At 38.9% G+C, this 20046-nt stretch overlaps 1 protein-coding gene across 2 annotated transcripts in view; it reads right to left on the bottom strand.

The window, feature by feature from the left end:
- The window catches only part of NUP153 (nucleoporin 153), an 80685-nt gene that overhangs the window by 4699 nt on the left and 55940 nt on the right, over window positions 1–20046 (bottom strand). For both annotated transcript variants that reach the window (XM_060111359.1, XM_060111358.1), the window contains exons 15-19: window positions 11491–11616; window positions 8908–9525; window positions 6062–6256; window positions 2938–3822; window positions 643–999 (exon numbers count right to left, since the gene is read on the bottom strand). In XM_060111359.1, the coding sequence (XP_059967342.1) occupies window positions 643–999; window positions 2938–3822; window positions 6062–6256; window positions 8908–9525; window positions 11491–11616 (2181 nt within the window). The remainder of the gene's footprint in view (window positions 1–642; window positions 1000–2937; window positions 3823–6061; window positions 6257–8907; window positions 9526–11490; window positions 11617–20046) is intronic.

Here is a 20046-nt window from a genome sequence, read left to right on the forward strand (position 1 = left end):
ATCCTCAAGAAATTTCTATAAACTGAAAAGCAAATGTCAAGCTTCCTTCCAGACTCTTACCTTGCTGAACAGATCTTATCAAGACAAGTTTTGAAAACTGATTAAGAATACAATTCTCTCTACCATTATTTAGTAAAACCATATAAAATCCAAATAAACAAAAACTTCTATTAACAAGACTCCTATCTTAACAGCCAAAAATTTTTAGGTCTTTAAAGAGATAAATCTAAGAAGACAACTCGTCTGCCATCAGAAGTGTGACACACTGCAGAAATCAGCTAATGTTGTGATTATGTATCCGTTGCAAAATGAGGACTAATGTCTATTAAAATAATCTTCAGTGTCTGGCTATTTACAAATTAACATTGCCAAGAAAAAAAAACAACCCCCCCCCAAAAAAAAGACAAAAAACACTTGAAAAAACTAAAGATTATACTCCTAATGAGATTAGAAATATTGCTTCCAAGAGTGACTTACACTATACACAAAATGCACATCATTCCACATAGTGAATAACTACAACACCCTGGGTAGAGAGGACCTCAAAGCGGCCATGCTCTCTTGTGGTATTATTTGCTAAGAGTTCATCTGCTTACAATGAAGGCCCTTCAAACTCACATGTCTCTTCTTTTTTAAATGTACCTGCAGAGCTCGATGTGGTGGGAGCTCCAAAGCTGAAACCAGAGGCGGCAGCGTCACCGCTGCTGGCACCCGGACCAAAGACAAATGGGGCGACAGCTGTGCCCGTGCTCGACGTGGTTGCTGGTTTGCTCTCTCGAGAAAACAGCAAAGACTGAGAGGTACTGGATTCGGCAGAGTTCCCAAAGGCAGAGCTGCTCACAGGACCGCTGGCCTGTCCAAACACAAAGGCAGCCGCAGGCGCACTGGAGGACGAGGTGGAACTACCAAATATGCCACCACCAGCTGAAGTGGCTGGTGTACTTGAATTAGAGGAACTGCTGTTCAAGAAACTAAAAACTGGCTTTGCTGTACCTTGATCTATAAGACAGAAATTAAGAAATAAACAAAAACTTTAAGAACAAGTAATACCAGAAAGCATTTTTTCCTAGCCTGAAGTCTAATTACGAGTCCATTAGAAAATAGAATCATTAAGTTTTTAATATAGATTCATTCATCGAATGGACATCTGTTATGTTAAATTTTGATGTAGTCAAATATATCCATCTTTTCTTTTATGGCTTATGAATTTTGTCTAACATAGCAAAACCTTTGGCATTCAGATTAATAAAAATAAAAAATATTCCTTAAATCCAAATCTAACTGGATACTCTGGATAACAAATTCAGACAACGGGAGAGAGCTACACTTTTATAAATTTGATTTCGCAATTTATGTTAGCAGGATTGTAACTTCAATCTATCTGAACAATGGCCAGTTTTCTCTGGCGCCTTTATTGACTGGTGTACCCTTTTGCTAATTTGTAACTCTACCTTTACAACGTATTAAACTTCCAAACCTCTACAGTTACTGTTACTAGACTATTTTAAATATTGTAGCTTTGTAGTATTGTTTGATATCAGTAGGGCAAACCTACCTGACTGTATGTGTGCCCTTCTCCCCAAAATTTCTTATACATTTTCCCTTCCACGTGAATTTTAGAATTATTTTAGCTTGTCGAGCTCCACAAAAATTCCTCTAAGAACTGAAATTATATTGTGAGTGAGGTGGAGAGTAAAGGATATTCTCACTCAGGAACAAGTATAAAACACGCCTTTTATGTTCTCTTAATTCTTTAGCATGTTGCAGGTTCTGCTGATATTATAAAATACAAATTGGAAATGTTAGTAAATACAAATGGGAAATGCTGTCCAACTATTTATTCTTGATTTGGAGAAAAGAGAATGACTTTTTATATGGTGACCCTGAATCCAGCTACCTTCAGTAGAAGACTTTTTTTTAAAAAACTTGTTCCAATAATATCTCAGTTCCAACACTACTTACTAGACAGGGCTGGTCACATTGTGGTATGGGCACTGGTATAATTTACAGAAAATGGAGCACGTTAGCTCACTTTCAGGTGGTTTAATAGGACGTTAAAAATGTCTATTTCAATGGAAACAGTATAGTGATACCAGGATTAAATTCGATTAGACCCTATCTCATTTTTATTCCTTTCTAAATAATAATGTATAATTTAGTTTTTGTTTCCTTTGAAGGGTGTTTTAAAATTTAAGTAGAATTTTATAGACAAAAACTGCTCACACCTATGTGCTGAATTCCATACATTTTTTTTCAGGTTAATTTTTCATTTTCTTGTGTTTCTAATTTATTATTCAAAAGTGTTCATGTTCTTCTGCATTGTGTTCTGGGAAATTCCAGTTCACTAATCCAATTATCAGCTGTTCCCCACCCCACCCCCGCTCCTCAGTCCACACAATGGTTTTATTTCACAAACCACGTTTCTTTAACTTTTAAAAATGCTATTTCATTTTTTTCTTCCAGATCTTAGTTTTCATAATCACCTCTATTTCTCAGGGATTTATCATATTTGTTGTTTATGTTCCTTAAATGCCAGATGAAGACTGGTTATCTCTATTTGTAAATGAAGGCCTGTACATAAAGATTTTATTAGTTAAAAAATATTTAATGAGCTTAAGAAAAAAATGCTTATTTTCCTGAACAGTATATGTCAATTCTGATTACAGAAGCCCAAACAGAAGGGAGAAAGTCACGGACAAATGTGCAAATATTGTGGGCTTTCCATTAGAGCTGTGTTTCTCAAAATTAGATACACAGATAACTTCATGAGAATCACGCGAGGGGGGGATTCTGAAAGGAGCTGAACCCTCGGCTCCTTCCCAGAGAGTTCTATTCCTCGTACTCTTTCAACTATTTCCAGTATAAACCATTTCTTGACTTGCTACATTTGTTGACACCTTGTAAAAAACAAAAACAAAAACAATGTTTAATACTTACCAGCTGTAGTACTGGTTTGAGCTCCAAAAGCAAAAGTGGCCTTCGTTGGCTGTTCAGATTCCTTCTCAGATGGTTTTGCTATACTGAAACTAAAGGTCGACTTGGAAGAACCCTCGTCTTTGGTTTGCTCTGAGTTCCCAAAGGAAAACACTGGGGGACACTTTGGCTCTTCACTGTCAGCTTTTTTCCCAAACACTAGAGATGTAGACGTGACAGGCTCTTGCTGTTTCTCTTCTGTCCTTCCCAAAACAAACAACGAGGCAGACGGCAGGGGGGCAGGGTCCACGCTGCCAAAAGTGAACCCTCCTTTGGAGGCAGGGGTTTCTTCTTTTTTTGCTTCTGACGTCTGACATGTGAAAGGAACCACTGAGACACTCTTGGTGTCTATGGTTCCAAAACTGAAGCTGCTCTGGCTTGCAGAGGTCACTGTGGTGTCAGTAGCAGCAGGGGGAGGGTTAATGGCACCGGAACCAAAGCTAAAGCCTGCAGATGAAGATTTAGGCGGTTCTTCTTTCTTTTCTTGCTGCCCAAGACTAGACACCCCAAACTGAAATGGAGCTAAAGAAGGCGGATTGCTTAAACCAGAAGCAAGTCCAAATTTAAAATTATTATCATTTTTACTATCTTTTTTAACTTCTTCAGGTTTAGAATCAGATGAAACTCCAAATTTAAAATCTCCTATTGGTTTAGAAAATTTAAAGCCTTCACTCAAAGGGGTTAAAGACCCAGAATCTAATGACACACCTATTTTGAAACCTCCTTGATCTCCAAATTTAAAATTTCCAGTGTTTGTTGAAGTCTGAGAAGGCCCAGAAGAGGATGATGGGATACCAAATTTGAAGGATGAGGTTGCTGGGTTCGAAGATGAGGAAGATGGGCTGAAGCCTTCAAAAATGTAAGAAACACCACAAAGACAATGAATTAATACTACTCTCTCAAACAGAATGTCAACCTTGAAAAGTAAAGGGACATGGGACAACTCTGAAAAGGCCTACTTCGAAGAGTATTAGTTTAACAATGGCAGTAAACATGAACCAAGTTGCCCATATTCAGCATCTCAATACTCACAATTACACTGATGTGCCACATTTCATCTATCACACTGACAGAGGTCAAACAAGTGTGATAAAACAAGTGCTGGTGATGAGACTAGGAGTAACAGACACTCCAGACATGGCAGGTGGATGTGTAAATGAGCACAAAATTTGTGGAAGGCAACTTGCCAATATTTACCCCAAATTACAGACACATGTACCCTTTGACCCAGCAAGTCTACAGCCTTTATTTGAATGATAAACTCAAAGATATGCAGAATGCCATAGGCAATCCAGGCAGCTGTAAATGAAGAATGAAGTCCAAGCTAATCTGTGGTAATGTCAAGGGTGCAAAAAGGCGGTGTGGTATACAACCTTTTCTAACAAGGGAGAGAGAAGTAAGAATATAGAGAATAGAAGTATATTTGCTTGTGATGTGCATAAAGAAACACTGAAAGAGTTACAAGAAACTAACCACAGATAGCTATTACCATTGGTGGAGCAGGAAGGATGGAAAATGAGCCAATAAGGGACAAGAGAGAGACTTTTCGCTGTGAATCCTGTCATAATTTGCTTTTTAAATCTTGTGAGTATATGTGTTATTTACTTAAGAATTAAAATTTTTAGCACCAAAGAACCAGAATTATATGAGTGGAAGCAATATATATATATATACATATTTCTTTTTTTTTTTTGCGGTACACGGGCCTCTCACTGTTGTGGCCTCTCCCGTTGCGGAGCACAGGCTCCGGACGCGCAGGCTCAGCGGCCATGGCTCATGGGCCCAGCTGCTCCGTGGCATGTGGGATCTTCCCAAACTGGGGCACGAACCTGTGTCCCCTGCATCGGCAGGCGGACTCTCAACCACTGTGCCACCAGGGAAGCCCTGGAAGCAATATTTTAAAAAATAAAAATACTATACTGACAAGATCAAAGTCTTGGTTTCAGAATTCTTCTCTGTAGTGGAATAAACTAGAAATGAAGCACTTGAATGACTGGCTCAATACAAAAATCATTAAACAGTGCCAAGGTATTCATCCATTACTCTGTTTACCCACATGTAAATAAAGACAAGTGGCAGCCAAGGGCTTGTAAAAAGCGCTTGTCTTCAGATCTCCCCCCTTAATGATTACCCACCCCACTTTCTTTCCATAAGAAACTTATTTGAAAAATTGTATGAGAATCTCAAAAGCAGGACTTCCCTGGTGGCGCAGTAGTTAAGAATCCACCTGCCAGTGAAGGGGATAGGGGTTTGATACCTGGTCTGGGAAGATCCCACGTGCTGAGGAGCCACTAAGCCTGAGCACCACAACTACCGAGCCTGCGCTCTAGAGCCCGTGTGCTGCAACTACTGAGCCCACGAGCCACAACTACTGAAGCCCGCGTGCCTAGAGCCCGTGCTCCGCAACAAGAGAAGCCACCGCAGTGAGAAGCCTGCGCACCACAACGAAGAGTAGCCCCCGCTCACCGCAACTAGAGAAAGCTCACGTGCAGCAACAAAGACCCAACGCACCCAAAAAAAAAAAAAAAAAAAACCCACCTCAAAAGCAAATGGCTATCCACATGGTCTCTGAGATACCTTAAGTGATATTAGACAGAAAGCTCAAAATAAAGGTGCCAAAGACAATAATTAACTAGTTACCGCCTCTGACTCAAAGGATCTCAAAGGTACTTCTGCCTCAAAAGGAAGGTTTACAGGTGTGGTGGTGACTGTACTACAGGTGGGGAAAATGGGAAAGGGACCATAAGGTGGCAGCCACAGAAGGAGCTTTAGTGATCTTCTAAAACCCAAATGCAGTGTTTTTCAAACCAGCTGTATCCCCTCAGCCATGTTAATTCAGTGGGCTGCAACCAGCATTTTCCTTCTCAAATGAAAACAAATAAAATAGAAAATGTACTTATCTTCACTGCAGACTAGCCAACGATTCAACTGCATAGTAATTCAGAGACAGGTATGAGCTAAAAGTCCAGGATAATAGCTCATTTAACATGAATTTTCAACAGAGAATGAACAGTTTTAAAACCAAAGCTGTTTGTAAATATTTCACTTTAAAGTGGTCATCTAAGGAGGCACTTTACCAACACCTTACCTGTCAACTCAGACTTTGTGCCTGGCTTTGCACTGTCACATGCTACGCATTTGGTAGAACCTGCTTTATTCTCCACTAGGCACACTTCACAGTCCCAGCTTCCCTCAGGTTTCTTGAACTTGTCCAATCCTAGGCAGCCTCCAGACAACAGAGAGACGGACACAGTGCTGCTACTTGGAGCAGGTACTGAACTTCCTAAAAAATAATGGGGAGATACAGGGAAATTCGGACTTACATTATGTCAAGATCTCATGACACCACTAAGTCTAAATGTACGATTTTTATGTGTTTCCTATTAAGAGAAAATGCCAGAAATCTAAACATCACATTGTTAAAAACAGTACAGACATCTCAGATTTCTTTTAATCTTACAAAAGAGCAACTCACACTCACCTTGCTCAGTGATGAGCCCCCTTTTAAGCCCCAGTTTCAACAGCCATGGTTTTTAAGAATCATGCTCACATATCAGAGCCTAAAAGACTAAATTTTCCTTAATAATCTGTCCAACTTTGTTAAACATCACAGATTATAAAACATAAGGTCTAAATTGTAGGCAACAGCCTGATTCATAAAACACACAGCCCAGGCAATATTAATTTCAAGATTTCAAAGCACAGATCTCTGACTTTGAAATGACTATTTTTGCATAGAAGTGCTCTTTTATCCACTTTGCAGTTCAACTCAACACTACCTACTATGTTCATGGCATTTCTGTTATAAGGTAGCCATTTAATAGACATTTATTAAGCACCATAACGTTCTTAGGTTCTGGGGATATCAAGATGAATAAAACGTTGCTTAACTTCTAAAGGTGTTTCTGGTCTAAAAGGGGGGAAAGCAAAACGAACATAAATGCATAGCAGCACCATCACTAAGACGGAGAGTGACAAATGATCTAAACAAGAGTACAGAGAAGAAATTACTATGGGATAGGAGAAGGATTCACAGGGGTGGTATTTACATTTTTAAGCAGAACTAGCAATTTTGTGGGCAGATGCGGCGGCACAGGAAGGATGGCTCAGCAAGGCACAGCTGCATGAAGAAATACAGTGTTGAGAGTGGAGCCATTCATTCTGGTAACCCCACTTCTCTAAATGTCCTCCAGCTGTTGTCACTTTTCCCAGTTACCTGATCTGTGTTTTACTGGTGGTATGTTCTCTTCCATCTTGCCAATAAAATGGTGAGATGACAACTCGTCCCTTATATATCTCTCCAATCGATTTCATTCTCTTTCTCTGACCCTCCTTCTACTGCTCTTCTGGTTCAAGCCCCCTCATCTCTTGCTATTTTAATAGCCTTGTTATTGAGACCTCTGGTTTCGCTCCCTTGAAATCCATCCTCCTAAAAAGCAACTAGTACCACGTGGCTTTTGTTTTTCCTGTCTGGTTATTCATTTAACAGATTGACTGCTCCACAGTTCTAGTCCTGCTACTCTCTTACGCGGGCAGAGCTCAGTTCCAGGCTGTCTTCTCTATTTGCCCTGCTCGCTCACCTTACATCACCTCTGCTCCCACGACTTACTTGAAAACTATGGGCTAATGACTCCCAAATCTGTATCCCCAGTCCGAAGGGTCCATTATCCGTATATCCAAAGGCCTCACACATATCTGTCAACTTCAGCAGCTTGAAATCAACATATCTTCAACCGTACATTATTCTACACCCCATTTGCTTTTATTAGTACGTATCACTGCTATCTCTACCTATATTATTGATCAACTTCCTAACCTGTCCTCTGGTTTCCAAATTTTGCTGCCTTCAAATCTATCCTCCAAAAAGCCACCAGGTGATGTATCAAAAATATGTTTGACCCATCAACTCAGAATAAATTTTGGTTTCCTACACATATCAAGAGCTTTCTTTCTTTTTTTTTTGTTAAGGGGAAGAGGAAGAATGCCAGATGGAAAGAGAAAAATATTTCAGAATAAAGATTCTGAAACCTTATTCTTGTAGAGATGTCTAGCAGGAATCAGAAGTATGGCTCACCCCTGGTGTTAAGAGAGGGATGTGGGCTATTAACTCAAGAGCTTTCCATTGCAGACACAAAATCACACATCCATGATAATGCAATAAAAATAGGAAGTATAATTCCCAGGATACTCATAACATGTTTTATTTAGTATCCATGTTACCATATATCTGTACCAAATAATTATATAATAGCATTACAAACACAGCAGAGTCAAATGAATTAATTCCAAATGAATTAAAGATCAATGTAAATCTTCAGTAACTCTTTCAAAATTGAACAGAAACAGGAAAAACTCAACTCTAACTTCATTTTTCTGGTTACCTAATAGAACTTTTCATTAATGATTCAGTAATTTATGATCATTGCAATATCTCTGGCAGATAGCACATATAGGTACAGGTATCACCATTAACATTCAGCCACAGCCTTCTCATAATGCAGTGAAACCAGCTGTGTAAATGACCACTAGCCATCCTCACTTCTACTTAGAAGAAAAGAGACAAAGGAATATTTTATTCTGTGTAAAGGTTTGAGAAAGATTGCCCCATTCTAAGACCTTTGCATCTATATTAGCCAACTTTGAAAATGATCATGGAGAGCCAGAAGCTTCTGATAAAATTACACACAAAAAAAGAGGTCAAAGCAGGTGCGGGACTGATTTAAACACACAGACTCTCCTAAGAGAACATGCAGTTCCAGTCCCAAGCAAGTCATTTTAATTTCAAGACAGTTCAGAAAAATTAAGACATATGAGGAAATGCTCATCTTGAAACATCTAAAATATTGAGGTTATTCTTAGCTGTTTTACAGAGAATAAATTAAAATGTTCTATTAAAGAAATGAACAAAATTATTCCAAACAGCCATAAACGTACCTGGTTTCTGAGACATACAGGACACACATTTATTGTCTTCTGCATTATTAGAAACACAGCACACTGGACACTCCCAAGATCCCACGGGCCTTTTGAATTTATCTGTAAATCCTAAGGCACCAGTGGTCACAGTGCAGCTGGAGGAGGAAGCAGCCACAGTAACAGCGCTTTCTGAAGCCACTGGCAACGTAAGGACTCGCTTAACACCAGTTCCCGGTTTCGGTGTTTCACAAGCTACACATTTTATCGCTTCAGGTTTATTTTGCACTAAACAGGTATCGCAATCCCAAGTTCCTACTGCTGGTTTAAATTTGTCTCCAAAGCCTGTCTCTGGTGCAGAAACAGTTGGTTTGCCACTTTTACTTGGTGTCCCAGTTCCAGTCTGTTTAGCAGTATCTTTTGGTGGCAATTTTGCTGCTTGACAGGCTACACATTTGTTGTCTGTAACTTTGTTCTGGAGTAGACAGGTATCACACTGCCACGATGACCCAGCTTTTAAACTTTCCCCAAACCCAATTCCACTAGAAGAAAAGCTACTTATTGCTGGTCTTGAATAAACTACCAGGCTTGTGGTGGTAGGTTGAGCAGCAAGAGAGTCTGCCTTTGGTGATGTGAAACCTACAATGCGGGGAAGAGGGGAGTGGGAAGGAAAAGATTAGTCAATGTTTTGATTAGAAAGCCTCCCTAAGACGCAAAAGGGAGGGGATATGGGAACATATGTATATGTATAACTGATTAAATTTGTTATAAAGCCAAAAAAAGCCTCCCTATTATTTATTAATCATTAATGAATATTAATAATATTAATATAGACAATAATAATTATAGAATAGCTGTTAATAATAAAAATATTATTCCTGGGAGAAAACATTTTTACCTTAATTACAGAGTTATTACAATCCAAGATGGACTACTTAAGAGTAGTTTTTCACCTAAGCTATATTTCTAGTACTAATCCCATAATTAATAAGTGACAGACCTAGTTAAAAGTCTACAAAAGATGTTTGGTTTATAGTATATCATCTTCCTCTAGGAATCTGTTTACTGTTTATTCAACCAATACCTAATTTGAGACTTAATTAAGGTATGCACATAGAACCATGAAATAAGGAAAAGTCTTTGGAAATAAGGGAAAAAACCATGAGGAAAAGTCTTTGTGCTACCAAAACTGGTAACATTGACTTGATTCACTCAAACTACACTTTATTTGTAGAAATGACCTTTCAATCCTTTACTCTGGACCAATTAACTTTTATTTTACGTACACCAAAAAAACACCCGTTTCTCTAGCCTTTAGCATCAAGGGAAAAGAAAATCAGAGGGAAAGATGATACAGAAGGTTGTTAAAGAGGTTTTCTAGTGGTACCAAGAAATAATCCAGCCTAGAGCTATTTTTTGCCTAAAGATAAAACAATCCGACGTACTTCAGTTACTCCCAAAGGAGGAAAATGTACTATTTTGTTAATGATTAACCTGAGTCACTAAGGTTGGCAAAATTTTAACGTAACCACTTCAAGGTGTTACAAGTTTTCTTTTCCTCCCACTTTTTTTGATTTTCCTGATTTCCCTCAAGAGAACATGTAACTTCTCCAAATTTTTGCTCTTTAAAAAAAGTTTAAAAGAGGGGAGGAGTGGGCATTATGAATGCAAAGTGTAACTTCTATGAAGATAACCTATATGCATTTGATGCTGACTGACTACCACTCAGTTCACCCTGACACAGGCATTCTGGAGTCCTGCCCATAACTGCATAAAACTGTCTATATTGAGACTCCAGTAGGCAGTCTACTCATCTATAAAATGGGAGCGACACCAAAAGAACCTAATCCCTCTAAATCTTGCTGGAGCATCCAACCTTATTATTGAAACTCATATTCAGTTATACATGAACACATGTGCTGGATAAATCTAAATTCTTTCTGAGCTACTAGATTATCTTATAAACACTTTTATATTCTTATAGTATACATCCCAGTTGGAATTATACTATCCTCTTTGATTTTCAAACTGAAAACCTATTCCTATTTGAGGACTTCTATTCATTATTTTCAAATTCTTACCCACTAACATTCATATCTTATTTTATTTGAAGTGAGTACTATCTCGTGTGTGTGTGTGTGTGTGTGTGTGTGTGTGTGTGTGTGTTACAGTCAGCATATGTTTTCTTTCCACTTGGCTTTGTTATATATATCCCACAACTGGGGAATAATCTGAGAGGAATAAGGCAGTTCAATGCTCTGAGAGAGAGACATGTCCAGGTATATCATCAGGTTTATTTACTTTTTTCCAATTATTGGCCCATCTCTAATTAACAGGCAATTCACATTTTCTCCTTCTATACTTGCCCCTTAAAGATTTCATTTTAGTGCAGAGTCCTTAAATTCTAAAGAAATAGTTTCTAAGTTCTTGCACCTAAAAAGTTACATCTGACTACATCTATATTCAACAGCCAATCTCCTATCAAACTAGACATCATTTTTTAAAAGCCTGAAGTACAACAAAGTATTAACAAGTGATATTAAGATGAGATCATGATTTTGCAATTAAGATTTTAGATTATCTCAAGGGCAGCCATTATCTTACCAGGGTTCTTCAGAACATCTAGGACACTTCCTTCTTTCAGGGCTTTTGCAGGCTTGAAAGGGCCCTTGCAATCTTCATCTGGTTTCTTCTTACAGCTTGGACTGTTCACTGCAGTGATATCTTGAGCTGTAATTTTTTTTAATTGTAAGAGATATTATGCTAAGAAAAAGCAAGTTACATGTATGAAAAATCTCTCAAAGTCAATTTGAATCAATATCTTAAAAAAAAATACCCACCAAAAAAGTCACTGTAATTCAAAGATAATGAACAAATGACTTAAAGTACAGGGTTACCTTGCCATTACAACGAAGCAAAAAATACTATTTCCCAAACTGTATATCTCTCTCCTCCAGAAGGACAAAAAATTATATAAACTATATATAATCTATAATTGTTATCCAATATCTGAGTAAGTCAGAAAGAGAAAAACAAATACTGTATGCTAACACATATATATGGAATCTAAAAGAAAAAATGGTTCTGAAGAACCTAGGGGCAGGAAAGGAATAAAGACACAGACGTAGAGAATGGACTTGAGGACACAGGGAGGGGGAAGGGTAAGCTGGGACGAAGTGAGAGAGTGGCATGGACATATATACACTACCAAAGGTAAAATAGATAGCTAGTGGGAAGCAGCCGCATAGCACAGGGAGATCAGGTCAGTGCTCTGTGACCACCTAGAGGGGTGGGATAGGGAGGGTGGGAGGGAGAGGCAAGAGGGAGTGGATATGGGGATATATGTATATGTATAGCTGATTCACTTTGTTATACAGCAGAAACTAACACAACATTGTAAAGCAATTATACGCCAATAAAGATGTTAAAAAATTTTAATGTTTAATTAAGCCAGATATTTCATTTCTAGAAATTCATCCTATGATTGAAAATATCTTTCAGTTATTATATTGAAAACCTGGATGATACTTAATAAAAGGAGCTAACTACATAAATTACAGAACACTGACATGATGGAATGCTATGCAGCCACAAAAAATCATTCTCAGAAGCACAGTTATGGGAAAGAGTAGGTTAGAAAGTCCAGAAAATTTTGACAGTTTACATCGAAAGAGTGATGTTTTTACTTTTCATAGTTCCCAAACTTGCTAAAACGAACATATCCTTATACTTAAAATAAGAGATCTATATTGTGAGTACAATAATCGTTTTGTCATTATATTTCTGTTTACAGATGAAATATGTTTGGGATTGTTTCAAAATTACCCGATAGGTGTGTTTGTGTGTGTGAGGGGAGAAGGAAGGAAGGAGGGAGAGAGAAACAAGATTGGTCACAAAATGGCAAATGCTGAAGCTCAGTAAAGTGTGTATGGGGACTCAGTCTACTCTTCCACTTCTGAGAATGTTTGAAATTTTCCATAGTAAAATATAAATAATCAGGTTTTTCTTCTAAAGTGCTTGCCAATTTTAAAGCAGTGGGTAAAGGAGTTCAAAAACCCAACCTACCCTTACCTCACACCATAAACAAAAATTAATTCAAAATGGATCAATGGGGACTTCTCTGGTGGCGCAGTGGTTAAGAATCCACCTGCCAACGTGGGGGACACGGGTTCGAGCCCTGTTCTGGGAAGACCCCACATGCCGCGGAGCAACTAAGCCTATGCGCCACTACTACTGAGCCTGCACTCTACAGCCCACGAGCCACAACTACTGAAGCCCGTGAACCTAGAGCCCGTGCTCTGCAACAAGAGAAGCCACCGCAATGAGAAGCCCGCGCACCGCAACGAAGAGAAGCCCCCACTTGCCACGACTAGAGAAAGCCCGTGCGCAGCAACGAAGACCCAACGCAGACAAAAATGAATTAATTAATTTAACAAAAAAATGGATCAATGACCTAAAACATAAGAACTGAAACCATAAAACTCTTAAAAGAAAACCTAGGAGGTGTATCTTCATGACCATGGATTTGACAATGAATTCTTAGATATGACACCAAAAGAACAAGTAAATAAAAAACTGAACTTCACCAAAATTAGAAATCTTTGTGCATCTAAGGACATTATTAAGAAAGTGACAACTGACTGAATGGGGAAAAATATTTGCAAATCACACATCTGATAAAGATCTAGTATCCAGACTATATAAAAACGCTACAACTCAGCAACAAGACAAACCAATTTAAAAATGGGCAAAGGACCTGACCAGACATTTCTCCCAAGAAGATATGTAAAGGGCCAAAAAGCACATGAAAAGATGCTAAACAGGAGTTCAGGTTTTTTAAGCATAAGCCACCTGTTCTCCTTGGTCCCTGCAATAAACCTTCCTCTGTTCCAAAAAAAAAGATACTAAAAACCATAAGTCTTCAGGGAAATAAATGCAAATCAAAACCACAATGAAGGGCTTCCCTGGTGGCGCAGTGGTTGAGAGTCCTCCTGCCGATGCAGGGGACGCGGGTTCGTGCCCCGGTCCGGGAGGATCCCGCATGCTGCAGAGCGGCTGGGCCCGTAAGCCATGGCCACTGAGCCTGTGCGTCCAGAGCCTGTGCTCCGCAACGGGAGAGGCCACATCAGTGACAGGCCCGTGTACTGCAAAAAACAAAACAAAACAACAACAACAAAAAACCCCACAATGAAGCATCACTTCATACCCACTACGATGGCTATCATCAAAAAATGGAAAATAATAAACATGGTGAGAACATGGAGGAATTTGAATCCTGCTGGTGGGAATGTAAAATGGGCCGGCTGCTGAGAAAAAGTTTTGTAGTTCCTCAAGAAGTTAAATATAGGACTCTCATTTGATCCATCAACTCCATTCCCAGGTATACACTCCAAAGCACTGAAACCAGTATTCAAACAAATACAAGTACATGCATATTCATAGCAACACTATTCACAACAGCCAAAAAGTGGAAACAACTCAAATGTCTATCAACGAATAAACAGATAAATTATGGTATATCCATATGGTGGAGTATCATTCAGCCACAAAAGGTATGAAGTAATGATACATACTACAAGACAGATGAACCTTGAAAACAGTACGTGAAAGAAGCCAGATACAAAAAGTTACATTGTATGGTTCCAGGATAGGTAAATACATAGAAACAGAACACAGATTAGTAGCTGTCAGCAGTTGGGGGGGAGGGGAAATGGGGAAAAACTGGTTAATGGGTACAGGTTTCCTTTAGGAAGTGATAAAAATGTTTGGTACTAGTTAGAGGTGGTGACTGTACTAAACACAATCAACATTGTGATTGTACTAAACACCAATGAATTGTTCCCTGTAAATGATTAACTTTATCTTGTGTCAATTTCACCTGAATAATAAAAATGTGCAAAAAACAAAACACCATACCTATCTCTTACAACTGTGTCAAAACAAAGAAAAATGCTTTTATTACTTTATCACATTCTATCTTCCTTTATAATCAAAATTGAATTGCTTTTAGTAACTTAAGGTAAGTTTTAAGGATTTCCTAAAGTGTACTAAAAGAGATGGAAAATGAAGATAATGGGAAAATTAGCTCCTATCACAGCGTAACCATGACTTCCACATTTTCATCAGTTTTTTAATGACAGAGTGGTGAGAGGGCTTCGCTGGTGGTGCAGTGGTTGAGAGTCCGCCTGCCGATGCAGGGAACACGGGTTTGTGCCCCAGTCCGGGAAGTTCCCACATGCTGCGGAGCGGCTGGGCCCGTGAGCCATGGCCGCTGAGCCTGTGCGTCCGGAGCCTGTGCTCCGCAACGGGAGAGGCCACAACAGTGAGAGGCCCGCGTACCGCAGAAAAAAAAAAAAAAAAAAAGAAAAGAAAAAGAAGAAGTGGTGAGAAACAGAGGTCTCAATGTAAGAACAATTCTATATATGCCACTCATAATAAACTCTTGAAAAATCTGGATAATCTTCCCAGATGTAATAAAACACAAAAAGTTGTTTTAACAAACTATTACTCATTCAGTTACCATCAGTAAAGCATTAATAAAAACTGAAGGACTTTAATGCCTTTCCCTCATAACCAGGCATGAAAATGAAATTTGAATCAGTTTATTCTTCTTGAATTCACAGTAACATTAAAGAAAAAAAAAAACCATGTGTTAAGTACCCCTGAAATATGCTTATTACTTTCTCTTAAACAGGGCTGTTTTATTTAACAAAAATTAGGATTGAAAACATACCAAATTCTTATTTTGTGCCACTCTCGTAACCTATGCTCTTGTCTTCCAGATCATCCAAAGACAAAGACTTTCTTAGCTTATAGGTCCTGGCTCTTTGATAGTTTTTAAAATCTATCTTTTGAGGGAGGATCTAGTTTTTAAAAATTCCCAAACTCAGCAGATAGTCAACGAAACACTTCTGAATAAGGCAACAGCCCCTTAACTGGTGTCTCAGCATATGACACCCCACTCCCACTCACATGCCCACTCAACACACTGCTGTTACTCCAAGGCACCATCTCACCCCCTATAAAAACCACCCCATGTTTTCCTACCACATTCAGATTAAAATCCAATTATTGAGCATAGCATTCACAGAATTTTTAGAATTTAAAGCTACCTCTCAATCTCATGACAAATTATTTGCGATTTTCAAAGTATGCCATGCTTTTCCTCTTGTTCTCTTGCATTTGGCTGTTTGTTGGGTGAGAAATGCCCTTACTCAGAATTCTTGACCTGAGTAACTCAGCCCAGATTATTCTTCATTTCCCAAACACCCAATACATGAAACAAAACCACCACCACCACAGCAAAAGCCTATGGTTTAATTATCTGAATATTCATTTCTTTCCCTCAATTATGCCCATTTTTTTGAGTTTAGAAATTATATATCACTATCTGCAGAGGCCAGCATAACCCTTACACATAAAAATGCTTATGAACTCAAGAGTAAATCTACAGATGGAATCCACTGTAATTACAATGTAGACCACCCTTGAACTTCTTGTAACATTTCATTTATAGAGCTTCCACAGCGAGAGACCCGCTGAGGGAGCTCTCCTGTTGCTCAGATGACGATGTCTGCTTAGCACAGAGGAGAGTCTGGTACCGAGAGCACTGGTAGACAGGTTAATACCAGACACCTCTGTGAGACCTGGTGGGCAGCCCTGGGATCAGTAACCAGCAGTCAAGGCACCTGGAAGGCTGCCTGGATCTGGTGAGTGGAGGCCTAGGAGTGAAGCTGCAGCAATAGGAGTAGTTCCAGTGACAGGAACAAACGTCAGCACAGCTCCCTGTTGCTTGGTTCCCCCAACTGAGGACAAGTTTATAACCATCAGGATATTCCTGAAATAATACATCAAATATGATACAAAGGGAAGAATAACATTAACTGTTGTAATCAAAAGTAAACACAGTGGGCAACCTTCAAGACGGTGAAGGAGTAAGACGTGAAGATCACCATCTTCCCCACAAATACATCAAAAATACATCTACATGTGGAACAACTCCTACAGAACACCTACTGAACGCTGGCAGAAGACCTCAGACCTCCCAAAAGGCAAGAAACGTCCCACATACCTGGCCGTGTGGCCGACAGGGTCCCGGTACTCCAGCCGGGTGTCGGCCCTGTGCCTCTGAGGTGGGAGACCCGAGTTCAGGACACTGGTCCACCAGAGACCTCCCAGCTCCACGTAATATCAATCGGCGAGAGCTCTCCCAGAAATCTCCGTCTCAAGGCTAAGACCCAGCTCCACTCAACGACCAGCAAGCTCCAGTGCTGGAGAGCCCATGCCAAACAACTAGCAAGACAGGAACACGACCCCAACCATGAGCAGCAGAGAGACTTCCTAAAGTCATACTAAGTTCACAGACACCCCAAAACACAGCACCAGACACAGTCCTGCCCACCAGAAGGACAAGATCCAGCCTCATCCACCAGAACACAGGTACCAATCCCCTCCACCAGGAAACCTAAACAACCCACTGAAACAACCTCAGCCACTGGGGGCAGACACCAAAAACAACAGGAACTACGAACCTGCAGCCTGCGAAAAGAAGACCCCAAACACACTAAGTTAAGTAAAATGAGAAGACAGAGAAATACACAGCAGATGAAGGAGCAAGGTAAAAACCCACCAGACCAAACAAATGAAGAGGAAATAGGCAGTCTTCCTGAAAAAGAATTCAGAGTAATGATAGTAAAGATGATCCAAAATCATGGAAACAGAATGGAGAAAATACAAGAAACGTTTAACAAGGACCTAGAAGAACTAAAGAGCAAACGAACAATGACGAACAACACAATAAATGAAATTAAAAATTCTCTAGAAGGAATCAATAGCAGAATAACTGAGGCAGAAGAATGGATAAGTGACCTGGAAGATAAAATAGTGGAAATAACTACCACAGAGCAGAATAAAGAAAAAAGAATGAAAAGAATTGAGGAGAGTCTCAGAGATCTCTGGGAAAACATTAAACACACCAACATTCGAATTATAGGGGTCTCAGAAGAAGAAGAGAAAAAGAAAGGTACTGAGAAAATATTTGAGGAGATTACAGTTGACTATATCCTTTCCCATGTTAGTGAAGTTTTCAATCAAGTCCAGGAAGCACAGAGTCCCAAACAGGATAAATCTAAGGAGACACATGCCAAGACACATATTAATCAAACTATCAAAAATTAAATACAAAGAAAAAGTATTAACAGCAGTAAGGGAAAAGTAACAAATAACATACAAGGGAATCCCCATAAGGTTAACAGCCGACCTTTCAGCAGAAACTCTGCAAGCCAGAAGGGAGTGGCAGGACATATTTATAGTGATGAAAGGGAAAAACCTACAACCAAGATTACTCTACCCAGCAAGAATCTCATTCAGATTCGACAGAGAAATTAAAACCTTTACAGACAAGCAAAAGCTAAGAGAATCCAGCACCACCAAACCAGCTTTACAGCAAATGCTAAAGGAACTTCTCTAGGCAGGAAATACAAGAGAAGGAAAAGACCTACTATAACAAAACCAAAACAATTAAGAAAATGGTAACAGGAACATACATATCGATAACTACCTTAAATGTAAATGGATTAAATGCTCCAACCAAAAGACACAGACTGGCTGAATGGATACAAAAACAAGACCCATATATATGCTGTCTACAAGAGACCCACTTCAGACCTAGGGACACATACAGACTGAAAGTGAGGGGATGGAAAAAGATGTTCTATGCAAATGGAAATCAAAAGAAAGCTGGAGTAGCAATTCTCATATCAGACAAAATAGACTTTAAAATAAAGACTATTACAAGACACAAAGAAGGACACTATATAACGATCAAGGGATCAATCCAAGAAGATATAACAATTTTAAATATTTATGCGCCCAACACAGGAGCACCTCAATACCTAAGGCAAATGCTAACAGCCATAAAAGGGGAAATCGACAGTAACACAATAACAGTAGGGGACTTTAACACCCCACTTTCACCAATGGATAGATAAACCAAAATGAAAATAAATAAGGCAACACAAGCTTTAAAAGATACATTAACCAAGATGGATTTAATTGGTATTTATAGGACACTCCATCAAAAACAACAGAATGCACTTTCTTCTCGAATGTTCATGGAACATTCTCCAGGACAGATCATATCTTGGGTCACAAATCAAGCTTTGGTAAATTTAAGAAAATTGAAATTATATCGAGTATCTTTTCCGACAACAATGTTATACGACTAGGTATCAATTACAGGAAAAAAAAACTGTAAAAAATACAAACACATGGAGGTTAAACAATATGCTACTAAATAACCAAGGGATCACTGAAGCAATCAAAGAGGAAATAGAAGCAAATGACAATGAAAACGTGACAGCCCAAATCCTATGGGATGAAGCAAAACCAGTTCTAAGAGAGAAGTTTATAGCAATACAATCCTACCTCAAGAAACAAGAAAAATCTCCAACAACCTAACCTTACACCTAAAGCAATTAGAGAAAGAACAAAAAACCCCACCAAAGTTAACAGAAGGAAAGAAATCATAAAGATCAGATCAGAAATAAATGAAAAAGAAATGAAGGAAACAATAGCAAAGATGAATAAAACTAAAAGCTGGTTCTTTGAGAAGATAAACAAAATTGACATACCATTAGCCAGACTCATCAAGAAAAAAAGGGAGAAGACTCAAATCAGCAGAATTAGAAATGAAAAAGGAGAAGTAACAACTGACATTACAGAAATACAAAGGATCAAGAGAGATTACTACAGCAACGATATGCCAATAAAATGGACAACCTGGAATTCTTATAAAAGCACAAACTTCTGAAACCGAACCAGGAAGAAATAGAAAATATAAAGACCAATCACAAGCACTGAAATTGGAACTGTGATTAAAAATCTTCGAACAAACAAAAGCCCAGGACCAGATGGATTCACAGGCGAATTCCATCAAACATTTAGATTAGGGCTAACACCTATCCTTCTCAAACTCTTCCAAAATATAGCAGAGGGAGGTACACTCCCAAACTCATTCTACGAGGCCACGATCACCCTGATACCAAAACCAGACAAAGATGTTACAAAAAAAGAAAACTACAGGCCAATATCACTGATGAACATAGATGCAAAAATCCTCAACAAAATACTAGCAAACAGAATCCAACAGCATACTAAAAA

This window comes from Mesoplodon densirostris, chromosome 10 (genome assembly GCF_025265405.1).
Source record: "Mesoplodon densirostris isolate mMesDen1 chromosome 10, mMesDen1 primary haplotype, whole genome shotgun sequence".
NCBI lineage: Eukaryota > Metazoa > Chordata > Mammalia > Artiodactyla > Ziphiidae > Mesoplodon > Mesoplodon densirostris.